This window comes from Ostrinia nubilalis, chromosome 4, assembly GCF_963855985.1.
Source record: "Ostrinia nubilalis chromosome 4, ilOstNubi1.1, whole genome shotgun sequence".
NCBI classification, from domain to species: Eukaryota; Metazoa; Arthropoda; class Insecta; order Lepidoptera; family Crambidae; genus Ostrinia; species Ostrinia nubilalis.
Genome location: NC_087091.1, coordinates 11,965,549 through 11,979,739, shown reverse-complemented (window position 1 = coordinate 11,979,739; position 14,191 = coordinate 11,965,549). Strand labels below are relative to the sequence as shown.

Genomic DNA, 14,191 nt, shown 5'->3' with positions numbered 1-14,191 from the left:
AAGAAATTTTCCAGTTTCTATACAAGAATCATTAATTATTATCTTGTCAATTTCCACTTTTAATAACACTTTGATAAGAGATAGTCACATTTTTTGGTATCAACAATAAGCAAAATTAAATTACTAAAGATCAAACAAACATCCCGATTAACTTTTTAACTAGCACTTTAATAAATTAACTGAACATTAAATTCTAGTATACAAATTAATTAAAGTGTGGAATTATTAACGACTATTAGTGTTTTTATTTACAAACTGTAACCACTTAATCACAGACAGGTGTAATGACTTGTTAAAGACTCGTAATATGATGACCCCCGTCCTTGGCTCATCAGTTTTCACAATTGATGGCACAGAGTTCAGTACGTCGCATTTGTATATAATTTTCTCTTTTTTGTCCGTATGATGCACTATGATGCATGAGTTAATGAATGGGTGAATGTTTTTGAAGCTTTTGCAGTTTTTACTTTTGTTGAAGCTATGTAATTCAAGCTTTCTTTTTATACGTACGAATTACATATATACCTACACTATGATATTGTATGTGTACCTGTTTCCATGCTGACAACTAGCAAATTATGGAATTCCCCGAAACTTGACGGTGTAATATCCTGACAGTCCTCAGGTTATACCCTTAAATGCACTTGAATTTTCAGAGAAACGGAAAAACACTTGTCATTTTCTTCTTTTTTCTCGGACTTTAATATCTTAAGTTGACTTCTTCATCAAAATTTTTGTAGATTAAGATCGACGGTTAAACATTTACCGTAATGCTTGCTGTGTTCATATTTATAGGAGTTATACATTAATATTTTTATCAAAATACAACACCAAACCGTTTTTTGTAACGTCTCGGGGAACCCAATAATAATGCGTGTTGCTTGAAACAATTAATTAAGGGAAACTATTGTCGCTATAATTTGGTGCAGGGGGTACATTGGCTAACAGTTTGAATAAAAGGATTATGCTTCGCTGAATCTGCATACTTCAGTAGTAGCTTCCAAAGAGTTACCTACATTCTACAAAATGTGGTCCCAAGTGAGTATCCCACACAAATATCCTGAATAAAAATATAAGGGTTGCAGTTTAGTGGTACCCAAGGGATAAAGATCAAACCGGTTAAAAACATTAATAATAACACCGGATCTTAGCTTTGTCTAATCAGAAATATAAATATAATTTATACCACTAATTCCAAACAATATCTTTTGTATCATTTTGATCATCATCTAGTATTTAATATAACAAGTCACTCTCCTTACAGTTTTCGTACTTTATTAATATGTAATTCTGTTTCAGGTCGCCGCTGTAGTTTTGCTGGTCGTAAGCGTTCACGCGCATTCTCATGCCGTGTCGCACCAGTCCCGTGTAGACCACCTCGGTCACCACGGCATCGCCCACCACGGCATCGCCCATCACGGCATCGCCCACCATGGCATTGCCCACCACGGCGTTGCCCACCATGGCATTGCCCACCACGGCTTGGGTCACATCGGCCACCACGGAGTTGGACACATCGTCCACCACGACCTCGGCCACCACGGCCACCACGGTCTGGGCCACATCGGCCACCACGCCCACCACATCGGGCACGCCGTCCACCTCGGATATGCTCACGGACATGGCCACCATGACCACCACGTAAGTTTTTAGAAACTCGTATCTTATGCATTTTGTCTCTAATTTTCCACAAAATGCTAAGTGTGTTAATAGTAATGTAGCTAAATACTGTTATTTTTAAAGATATTTTAACATAGGTTAAAAATTACTCGAGAAAATAATATTAAATATTAAATTGACACTTACCTATTTATGAAAACTCGCCACAGTTTATATTCGGAATGTCATATTTGGAATGTTATTCATTTCGCCTATGACACCTAATCTGACGATTTAATTTTATCGGTAATTTCGTGGCTTTCGTTATAGTGGGTCAAAGCATATGCTCAGTGAGTTCCTTGTTCCTGTCTTTCATGTTCATGTCTCTTCCCAGGCGCACCCTGAGTACTCGTTCTCGTACTCCGTGAAGGACCCGCACACCGGCGACCACAAGCAGCAGCACGAGTCCCGCCACGGAGACTCCGTGAAGGGCGAGTACTCCCTCGTGGAGCCTGACGGCAACGTGCGCAGCGTTCATTACAATGCTAATGACCACACCGGGTAAGAACATAATTATTTAGAAGTCATCATCATCATTATCATCAAGTCATTTAATCTCCACTGCAGGAGCATGACCCTCTAATTTACCAGAGAAAAATTGAGGATTTTGACTAAACACCCCACGCAAACCAAAAGGGTTGGTCGATTGGTGGAAAAGCTCGCATATGAGTCCCTTGCAATGACATAACCATAACACGGAGGACTTAAAAGGCACTGAACAATTTATTCACTTATCTCAACGACGATTTTACTGCTATCATCTTAGGAATTAAGTTAGGGAACTTCAAAATGATTGGTCCCGGAAAAGAAACTTTGTGTTTTTCATAGCAGATTCAATTCATGATTATTCCTAATCAAATTACTAATTGTATATCTCGTTACAGTTTCAACGCCGTGGTCCACCATAAGACGCATCATGTTCATCCCCACCATATCCACCATCATGGACACCATTAAACTTGGATCTGCTACGAACATTTCGAACTCGACTGAAACCAAAAATGCCTGTAAAATATTTATATTATCATTCAAATCGCCAGCGCTGACGAATAAAATAAGTACAAGAATGAACTCTTTCATTGAAAATTCATTTTATTTTAAGTTGATACATTTACAAACACAGTAAGCTATCTACATAAAACCTATCCTTACGGTTCTATCTAGTAAGTAGGTAGGTATAATATTAATGTTAGTTTGAAAAGAAAATTGTTATTAGAGTTTAACATAACAAAAAACTTAAGCTTACGATCAAGAATTCTTTGTCTTAATCATAAATATAATAGAGATACAACAACCAGGAAAAAGATTTATTAGATTACCTACGTCATCATTATGAACGCAATTCAAAATGTCTTTGGGAAAACGGTGCCTTTGGGAAAAACGCGGTGGGTGATATAATAAAATACACTCTTAAATAAGATTTAAAGCTAACCAAAAAGTCGCTAAGTACATCCTTATCTTTATAACTAACTAGAATTACAGTAGCCTACTTAATTAACATAGAAAACAACTTATAGGTACTATACATCTAATATCCGGAATCCACATAAGACAAGACACAAGGCGCACTCAAAAACAAATTAATCGACCAAACTAATCAAACCGCTATAAACAGCACAATTAAAATGGCTTATACTGATTATCCTTTTTGAGCTCCATAACGTGCTTCACACTGAACCCCACTGCTGAATTGAAGGAGCCACTGGGAGCAGGGTGCGATGGGTGCTCGTTACTATGTCCAGGGTTTGAGAAGCCCCTTTCAGGGATGTAACCTGAATGCGCTGGAGTTGTCCGGTAGCCACTTTGAGTGTTAGAGGCTAGGGGACTGTATGACGATTCCGCGCGAGGGTGCTGATGCCTGGATGGTTCATTTCTCCTTACAATTGCGTTGAACCTGTCAAAAATAATAACAAATAATGGTTAATTTCCAATAATCAGTTTTAATTGGCCTAATAAAATAATTTTATGTTTCCTACATTAATGTCTTCAGTTGCCCAGCCCAATTATGAACCAGTAAATAAGTAAATCGTTCCAAAATAGGTAATAAACACATAAGTACAAATACTTGGGGCGTTCAGGTTGTTAAATTAATTGATAGGATATGCTTTGCCGGGAAGGAAACAGTAGTTTACAGTAATCTTTAAATTACACCGATGGATTAATACCTACCGAAAAGTAAACCTTATCTTTTGTACCTACAAAAGTATAGAGTCCTACGTCTACATATACAATCTATCTTACTTATAGACTTATATGTAACAGGGAAACTTCAAAATTTAAAAACTCACGAAGAGCCTTTACCAACAGTAGAAAGTAGAGTCAGACGAATGTACAATTTACGAGTACTTTAAGGCTGAGTTGCACCACTTAACTTTGACCGTAACTTTGACGATAACCGGTGTTTTTTGTATGGAGTTTGACTGATTTTTGACGTTTGTCAAAGTTAAAGTATGATTGTGCAACCCAGCCTTAGACAATCCAAAATCAACACTACGTGAAAAGATTCTCTGTGTTTGAGATTAGAAAAAGATAATAACAGTTAGTGTAAATACCCATGCAAAGCATCAGCAGAGTACTCCACAGTCCTGAGCGCACCGTCAGGCTCGTATAGAGTGTAGACTCCTCGGACTCTGTCGCCTTCCCTGCTCTCCCAGTGACTCTTCCTATCGCCTGTCTGGTGGTCGGATACTTCGTACTTATATTCGTACTTCGGCTGAAAAAAAAAATTCAATTAACAATAAAACATACAAACTGAACTGTAGCAATATATTCGTTCGCTCGTTCGTTTCAGCCAAATGACGTCCACTGCTCGACAAAGGCCTCCTCCAAGGTTTTCCACAATGCACGGTCCTGCACTGCCCGCATCCAGGCTCTTATTGCTGACTGACTATTATTGACTTGAGAAAACCCAAGAGATAAGTTAACCTTTAAAGTGTGTGGTAGTGGTCCTAACAAAAACAATATTTACCTGGGTACTGCTATACTGTTCAGCTGATGACGGAGCTGTAAAAAGCGAAAACTTTAAATAGACGAATAAAATATCAACATGTTTCAGTGTCTTTTCAGAATACATCAGGTATTTTAAGAGACCATAAAGGTAAGAATGACGGATAGACTACTCTTTAAATCGGCCTTAATCCAATAAAAATGAAATACTCCAAGTTACCGGCGACTGGAGGTGCTGTTGTAGGCGGTCCAGGATGAAACACGATGCTCTGAGACGAAGTAGCATGCTGAAGCATGGCCACCGGGGAACCCTTTGCTATCAGCCAACTGTTCACCAATAACATCACCTAAAATTCGTATAATTACATTAATAATGGGCCTTACATGAACGTAATCCATTTCAAGTTACTATCCTCCTCTTATAACGAATTGGTATGTCCTCAACAAGCTTAAAACTTGTAATGAGGCTCTATACATATGAGTACTTTTTACGTAATGAAACATGTTATGAAGCCGTATCTGATTACTATCATTTACTACGCTACTTCACAGATTATGAAGATAAGCAGTAACTCGTTTATTTTTAAGCAAAACGGCATGGCTAATAGATGTCACTTATTAATTTCACTGATATTCGTTACCACTAATCAAATAACTTAATACATGCCCTCAAATACACAAAATCCATTTCTACTGCGGCTTGAATGTCTTCATACACTAGACCACTGTATTGAAGGAACGTCTGAAGTCGTACCCCCTTTTTATAGGGACATATCATCAGATAAGTGAAACAATGTGCTTGCCGGCGGATGCATTTGCATCGACAAAGGTCCTGTTGTCAATTAAAATTACTGATACTACTGTATGCAAACCTTACGGTACGCCAGTGCTTCTAAAACCTACGCACTGAAGCACCTACACTTAGGCTGGGTTATACTTACTCGGTTATCGTCAAAGTTACGGTCAGTGGTGCAACTTAGCCTTAGAATAATTCTGCCAAGCATCATGATTCGTATTTTGAAAAACCCAGTTGGCTATTTAACACCTTTCACGTACGTTTCAACTTAATTCGCAATAATAAATACTTGCTTTTTATTGACGGTAAAATTATAGATTACTGAAATGTTAAATATTATGAAAGATTTGTTTTAAAAATAGAGCAAGCAATGGTAAAGCGTCTTCTTGCCTGTTACGTGGCGCCCAACGTGGAACAAAATCTCATTTTTGGGAACCACTGCACTACTTAAACGAGGCAGGCACTAAAAATTCTCGTATTTATGTTGGGTCATTATGTGCATCGCTCATGTTTATGTGCTACACGCCAGAGTGACCAGGTAAGTGTAATGGCTCATCTAGACCCGTGGCGGGGTCATGTGTAGTAGATACTGATACTGATGACAGCACAACAAGCTAAATACTGTAGCGTCTTATCTCGGTGTAATACAGTCTATTTTGCTACAAAAATGTATAGTTTGATGTGCTACTGTAATACAATGTAATTGAAATGTGATTGTTTTGCTACATTTACTTACAATGTAGCGCTAAGATCTTTAGATACTAACTGGGTACTAATTACCAGTAGTATTGCTTCTTATTTTTCTATCCAATACGAAATCATTGGCGAAGTCTACCTATGCTCATTTTTTTTGTCTTCCATGATTTTTTACCTTTATGGGGTATGATTAGGATTATACAATATCACTACATCTATGTGTTCAGTTGCGTACTTATTCGTAAACCTTTTACGTGAACTCAACTTCAACACTTTCAAATCGTGCGCACCAACTTATTTCGCTCAACTATAAAGTTACTTTGCTTTACACTAGAGGGCGTCATGATTGCTTTATTAAAAAATATAAATTTTACAAAGGTCAAAAATATTAATATTGAATTGGTATAAGCTATTCTTGTAAATTGTAAGTAAACAGTATAGCCAAAAATACACAAAGGATCACCAAAATGTGTCGATAGACATGTTTCTTGTGATTGTGAAGAAGGTAAGGATCTGAGGCTGAGTTGCACCACCTAATTTTGACCGTAACTTTAATATTATCCGGTGTTTTTGTATGGAGCTTGATAGATTTTTGACATTTGTCAAAGTTAAAGTAGATAGTACAACTCAGCCTAAAGGTTCCAAAGCATTTAAATGTGTTTCACTTTGTAAATGTTTTCAAATTCAAATTCAAAATGTTTTTTTATTTTAATTTATGACGACGCGCCTTACGCAAAAGTACAATATAAAACAATAAACACACCTGAGGCTGTACACTTACTATAATAAAATGAGCACATTCTTTTATACACATCGTAAATTTATCACAAATTTAATTTGCTCTTAACTCGCATTATCATTATTGCAATATTATTCACGCTACGCACATTTTGGACATCGTAACGGCTCCCTTCAAATTCGCAACGTCCCACTTATTGAGTCTTCAAACAACAAACCATTCGTATTTCGAAATCACTCGCACTGCAAACCAAAAGTGGGCGATTCCGAATCACAAGATCGCATCGTTTTTGATCCAGTTTGTTTTGAAGTAAATATCGCTCAGGGACAATTTAGCGAATGATATCGCATTACTTAAATCGCAACCATTACACAACAGCAATTGGTCTATAAAATACTATTTATCCAAGAGTTGACCTGTCGTGCACAGATTGATCTCTATGATTCATCAATCATTTAACCATTGACATGATAGTATCTATCAACAGGTATTAACGTAATAACTGGTAAAAATATTACAGGTTTGTTTTTTGTCGTAAGCCTCTGAGAAAGACGAAACTTGAAGCAAGCATCAAAATCAAATTTTCAAGTTACGATATCTTTTATATTGAGATACTTAAGAGGTATTACGTAGAATGTAACATGTATCGTTTAATAGACCTATAGGAACTTATTTGGCAGCGTATATCTCTCAATTGTAGGAATATGCAGTCTACACTATTAGACACATATCTAATTACTTAAGAAACTTTAACTAAGTATGATTGGGTATGCATCGATTAATCGCACCGGGTATTTCAACATTTCTTTTATTTGATATATGATATGCAAAGTGCATTTTAACGTACGAGCATTATGCAACGTGTGACACACTCAACGACAAGCAATTAAAACTAGATGTCGTAGATAGCGCCGTGTCTGGACCCGCGATTTTAAACACCAATAACACTTACAAGTTGCCCAATTTGCATGTAACTTACTCCTGATATTCTTGTTTGATGTGCCCACAATTTATCGAAAAAAAAACTGGATCAAAAGGACATTAATGACATCAATTATTTAAATGGGCTTACGTTACACCGATTAAGCTAGTTCTATCTGAGTTGCTTTCTATTCGAAAAAGTAATTCATTGACTGTTCAAAATGAACGACTGCTAGGTAGGTAAATATTATTAATATTTGATCTTTATCGTATTATCTCTGTAGCATCTAAGTATATTTGAAAGCCTGTGATTACACAATGCATTCAAACAGACTACTTACCTATATATTATCTACCTGTTCTACATTGACTGTGAATTTCGTGAAATGTTCATCATCAATATTTCAGCCACAGGACGTCCACTGCTAAACATAGGCCTCCCCAATGACTTCCACATCGCACGGCCTGATCCAGCGCCTTCCTGCTACCTTTATCAGGTCGTCGAAATAGGAGAGTACAGATACAATAATGTTTTGTTTGTTGCTTTAGCAATTTACTCGTAATATCATCATTCATCATCATCAAGATTTCAGCCACAGGACGTCTGCTGAACATAGACCTGCGTACCTGTCCAATTATCCCTATGAGATGACGATATTTTTAGTAAAATGACAACTAAAAGTTACTGCAACCTTCTCGCTCCAACAAACATGACGATTGGTGAAATACTTTTTATTTAAAATTACAGTCCTACTAATCTAAGATCTAAGTTTCAATCAGCTTAGCCACTAGACAATGTCATGTCATGCTAAAGTATCTGTTCTTTCAACAACAAATAATGCATTTAAATTATTATCTGCATACAAATCAAGGCCGCTACAGATAAGCTCAGTGGCATTGACTTAGGTGCATTAGTCTAATGTAAAAAGTAGGTAAGTACCTACTCGTATAATGTATATCCCGGTTATTAGTATTAAGTATGTGCCTACTTTATTTATTAGTACTAATTACAAATATTTTCCAGTGGGTTCACTCGCTTCATTCTGTAAAGTAGGCTTTTAATTTTTTTTTTACATATAATATTCTCGTGTAATGTGCTCGAAATTGATTGGAGTTCTAAACCCTGTTTCATGTATCCTCATTTCTCGTTACATGTAATCCATTCTTTTTAATTTAGCCTGGGATGTAGGACAAGAAAGCCTCTGTCGTAAAATTATCAACTTTAGTACTCATTGTATTTTTAAAGTTCCCTCTAAAGAAATAATTTGGGCAACATGAAGTAGCTGAGTCGTGGGTCGATAAAATCAATCTAACACTTGAACTACGCGCATCTAATGTCACGCAATATGCTACTTTTACACAACAAAGGCTCCAACTGACAACTGACTAGCATTATCGTCGCACGAGCATCGTGAAATCAAGATGATTATTGCGTAGGATGACTTTGGGCTGCAGCCCCACTATCAATTTAACTGTCATTGCACATATTCCCAAGGAATCCCACTTGATCCCACCTGTGAGCTTCCGTTTGTCGATATCAAATGAAATGTCTGGTCTACATTATGTTAACTTTTTAAATATTATAAGTAGGCTTTGATTAAGACGAGAGCTTTTAAGTTTCAATACATTATTTTAATTTTGTGCAAGGCTAACTGATTAAGATTGTCCTAGCCTCCTTAACTTTCCGAACAATATTGGAAACGGATACACCGTAACAATCAACCTCCCACACCACATCATATCGTTAGGTCGCACAAGGTCCAGTCACTGGACAACAAACAAATGACAGGAGAATGATTCATTCATGCCATTACGTTGCTAAGAGCAAGCGGCGATCTTTTGTTCGAAATAGAACTACTTGCCTTATAATAGGTCATGACCTGATCTGGGCTTGATAAATCACTGCAATCCAGATCCTACCCGCGAGATAACCCGATTCTGATGGTATCACGCGTCAACTCGAGCACTTACGTAAACCATGCATCGATACAGTTAAAGTTTGAGCAACTTAAATGACCATAAATATTCCAATTAACCATGAAACAGATAAGTCATTTTATTGCTCTTTCCACCGGATATTTATAATTATAATAATTAATGAGGTTCTGGCGTAGAATGTTGTTTAACATTGTTTTTATCGCATGTCGATTTTAATACAACATTGAATTTTATGATGCAAAATATAGAGTACGGTAAGTAAGTTGTGATTGTTTCGTTTGAGGCAAGCACTTTACGTTACATTCAACGATGTTTATTGAAAGTGTTAACAAGCAACACAACTTAATATGAATAAAGCTTGTTGAAGGCTTTCGATATACCTACTACTAAGTACTAGGTTCTTGTTTGTTATTTTTATAAATAACTTGTTGAAACTATCTCACGATCTAGCTAAAGTTCTCCAAACTAGGAAAAGACCGGGAAATCCTGTGGTCTCTGGTGAACATAACACACCAAAATTAATAAATCATAATATCTTATAATTTAGATAGATTCACACATGCAAGTAGTGCTTAGCTCATTACAGCATGTCGTGAGATGTTTCACAATACTGTAATGAAGTCGTAATGGACTTACGCTCGATTAAACTTGAAAAATATTCAAGGTGATCTCTAAAAGTCACTTAGTACTTGCTTTTCCGTCGCATTACATTTTACTTAATTACATTTATTGATTGGCCTTGAAACAAGTACAATAAATCCAAATTTACTCGTTCAATTAGTTCGGAGCCTCGCGCTAGTTATTAGGGTTACGTCACACACATGGGACCACGTTTTGGAACTAGTCAATAAAACAAACACTGCCTGAAGCATTGATTAGCAACCGCTTGAGAGCGCTATGAATTATACACGGTAACGCGTTTAATGGCAGTAGCAGTAAAAGTATGAGTTGTGGTGATAGTTCGGCGTCAACTTAGCAATCCAATATAATTGAGTCCCGAAAATAAATCTTATCTTTGCCAACAAAACACACTATCATAAAAATGGGTAGTAAAAGCTTTATTTTAAATAAACCAGTAATACAATAAGAGGGTGAAAAAATGATATTAAATTCGCCGTATAATTAAGTAGGTATACGAGCATACCAACCAGTTTAAAATATGGCATAAAGATTAACTAACTATATAAATGCCTGAAAGCATCTTTGGCGTTTTTACAAAATCCAAAACATAACACTAAAATTTGGACTCATCATGATGCATATAGAGTAGAGATACCACAGGGTGTTATTTTTCCCCTGGATCGTTTTCAGTAATTTTAGTATCTGTATCATTATAATATTATATTATCAAAATGTAATGAATTGCAAGGCGTGGCTGGGAATGTTTCGACCATAGCATGCAGTCGTCTCACTTATCATTCTGACACATTCGCCGGTTTATTTACTGGCTATTCAAAATAATGGTCATATATCGGTCATAGAATTGAAATTGTGGCATAATCACGAAGGCACTTAGAGTAACTATTGTTTTTTTATGATTTTATGTTTGTCCAAACAATTTAAACGTTTATTTGGCCCTTTAAAAGTCAATTTGAAAATGATGTAACCAACCAATAAGGCACTTTAAACAATAAATTGATTCAATGGTGATTATTTATTTGCCTGTAAGCAAAGTGAGCTTTAAATTGAGCTTAATTTAAAGCTCATTTGCTTTACTATTTTTTGATATTAACAGTAATTAATTAATTAAGATAGTTACTATTTTTGTTTAAAACTTCGAAACACTTCGGTTCCGATGTCTGACAATGTTCGTTTGAAAGATTGCATTATTGAAATCTGATAGTATTTCGTTTCTTCCCTTGCTGACTATCGTATTTCGATTTTGACCTTCCCTACTATTTCTAAATTATCACATGGAGTAGAATATCATTATATCTACTTTGTATTTCATAGTACCTTATAACTTTTGAAAAACATAAAAAACAACAAAAGTAGCGGACGTGACAAACAAAACTACATTAAATTAAATAAGAGGTACTAACTTAATTGACCCTGCTAAACTTTAGAATGGCGAAATTGTATTTGAATGTTCTACTTATTCTAATTCTAGATTATCTCGTAAAAGCACGAAAATAGTTAAATGTATTTAAGTAAATAAACTTGTCTACAACCCATTCACGGTAATGAACCAAAGAGTTATGTGATGAGGGTGGTTGATTGGAAAATTGCACGCAACTATCGACACAGAGTGGCGTATGCTCCACATAATTTTCCCGGCAATTAACCCGATCTGGTGTATTTTAGAATTAATCTAAAGCGTTTTAGCACATGTGAGATACATATAACCAATGTGTTTCGTAATTTGCATGTAAGATATATACAGTAAAGAGCTTAGGGGCTTGCCACTAGGACCGGCCATACGCAACCTCTTTTGAGCGACGTAAATTGCTCACTGGGACATACGCGTGTGGAAATTGGATTGCAATACCACAAAAGTATTCAAAAGCAATTATTCCTGAAGAGCGATGGCTAAGGATATCGCGGCGGATCAATAAGTTGCTAATGCAGTAAGTAAAAGTACCCGACTGTGCAACCAAACTCGAGGTAATGCACCTGCAATCAGAAAAGCTTTGATCTAGTGTCAGTTCTTTTACAGGGTTTACTTGTCTAAGGTTTCTTTTTATCAGAAACAATTTGATCTCATCTAATGACCTAAACATTTATTAGATGATGATAACTAAAATTAGTAACCACACGTGATTTAAAGAGCAGGAGAATAAGAAGGCCGATGTAGGAAGAGAACTTAGTTTCCTTGCATCCACGTATTAGACGAAGCAAATTGCCTTGTTCGTATCAGACAATAAAGGTTTTTTACTACATACTTAAAGTATTTTGTTTTGTTTTTTATTTTTATCTGTAACCTCAGGCTTCATACATGTTCTTGTTAATGTTATCAATAAAACTATTTCTTCTATCTTAAGTTACCAAGTAAGTACCATACGCATTTTGAATTAAATCATTGAACTATGACCTGGATTAGAAGATTTTGTAGATAACGTCGTAAACTCCTGACATTTTATATTTGTGCTTGAGCTAATAAATTCAGTATCTCAAGTTGGCAGAACCATTTGACCATTCTGGCATAATAATGACAAAACAATGGTCGAGGTTTGAGATAAAGTATGCCGCGAAAAGCTCACCGATTCAAATTAGCATGCAATACATACTCGATTGACTTAACGTAACTATTTTCTTGATTACAATTGGTTTAATAAACTAAGTAAGTCACGAATTGTTGGGTAAAACTTAAAGTTTTGTTGTTCACAAGTTGGGTACCTGCCTATTACTTTTATAAGGTAAATAAAAAACCTAGTATAATAGGTATATTATCTGTTGTCATTTTTAGGCGCACTAGATGAATGCAGTACGAGATTATTCAATGAGTCACTGAGTGTTTATCGTGCCTGAAAATCAAACACTAGAGAATTCTTCACCTACCACCAGACTATATGGAGCCCATAATATAAAAAATGTTAGTATCTACTGGTGTTTTTTACCTTTCAAACACAAAATGAAAAGAACAAATGCTTATCAGTGTAATATTTCTTAATGTATGCAAGTCAAATAAAGGGTCAGCCCTTATTTCATAGTTTCTTAATTACCTACTTCCCAATCAACGTGAGAAGAAGCATTATTACTCGTATCACAACACAAGTCTCACCCATCGCCTTATACATCACACAGAATACAATTAACTTATCTACAAGCAGTACGGTACATAAGAACAATGATACTTTATATTTGACTACGAGACCATGGAGAGTTTCAAAATAAAGTTCCACAAAATACTACAAAAAATCTCATTCATAGTTTTCCTAACAAAAAGTCAATTAACAACTGGCATTATGGTTGTTACACAATTGCTTTGCTTCAACCTGTCACGTTAACAAATTGAAGAGTTTTTCTGGAGTAAAAATTATGTAGAGTTCATAATCATCATCATTCAGCCTATACGTGTACACAGATGTTCCCAGATGAATATAAACCTGCCATTACCGTTATAAAATCGAAATACACCTTAAACCACTATTCTGCAATGTTTTTGTGTTGATATGGGCCTAATTTACAGTAGGTTTATTATGGTTTTGTAGTGCTACTACATACATACATGTAAGTATAGGAACATTAACGAAACCAACATGATGTCCACATAACCCAATTTAAGAAAAACAAATCAAAATAAGAAGTCGTTACCATAACAAAACTGGGTCATTACCTACCGTGTTGCTGTGGCCGTTTATGTGTGTACGAATCAATTACTATTTATTTATTATGTTGTTCGTTTGGCAATAACTTGCTCTTTAAAAATATTAGGGTAGTGTCTTCTAATCAGGACTTTAAAGTTACACTTACGTGCTTATAAAGTTCACATCCATCAAGACCTGGCATTTCCTGTACAGCTGTACATTGAAACCTGATAATAGTGCTTAATAACA

General features: G+C 35.8%; 2 protein-coding genes across 2 annotated transcripts; one reads left to right on the top strand and one right to left on the bottom strand.

Moving 5' to 3' along the window:
- The first annotated feature begins 962 nt into the window (after positions 1 to 962).
- Positions 963 to 2,726, top strand: LOC135071154 (histidine-rich glycoprotein-like). The gene is made up of 4 exons (XM_063964924.1): positions 963 to 1,038; positions 1,300 to 1,641; positions 1,994 to 2,160; positions 2,544 to 2,726. The coding sequence occupies exons 1-4, from the start codon at positions 1,027 to 1,029 to the stop codon at positions 2,614 to 2,616; spliced, it is 594 nt and encodes a 197-aa protein (XP_063820994.1). The 5' UTR covers positions 963 to 1,026; the 3' UTR covers positions 2,617 to 2,726.
- Positions 2,727 to 2,826: 100 nt separating this feature from the next.
- LOC135071152 (cuticle protein 7-like) lies at positions 2,827 to 5,322 on the bottom strand. Its single transcript, XM_063964922.1, has 5 exons — positions 5,273 to 5,322; positions 4,826 to 4,952; positions 4,628 to 4,662; positions 4,212 to 4,372; positions 2,827 to 3,553 (listed from the first exon to the last, which is right to left on the bottom strand). Exons 1-5 carry the CDS (start codon positions 5,291 to 5,293, stop codon positions 3,280 to 3,282), a joined length of 618 nt encoding a protein of 205 aa, XP_063820992.1. The 5' UTR covers positions 5,294 to 5,322; the 3' UTR covers positions 2,827 to 3,279.
- Positions 5,323 to 14,191: the final 8,869 nt, after the last annotated feature.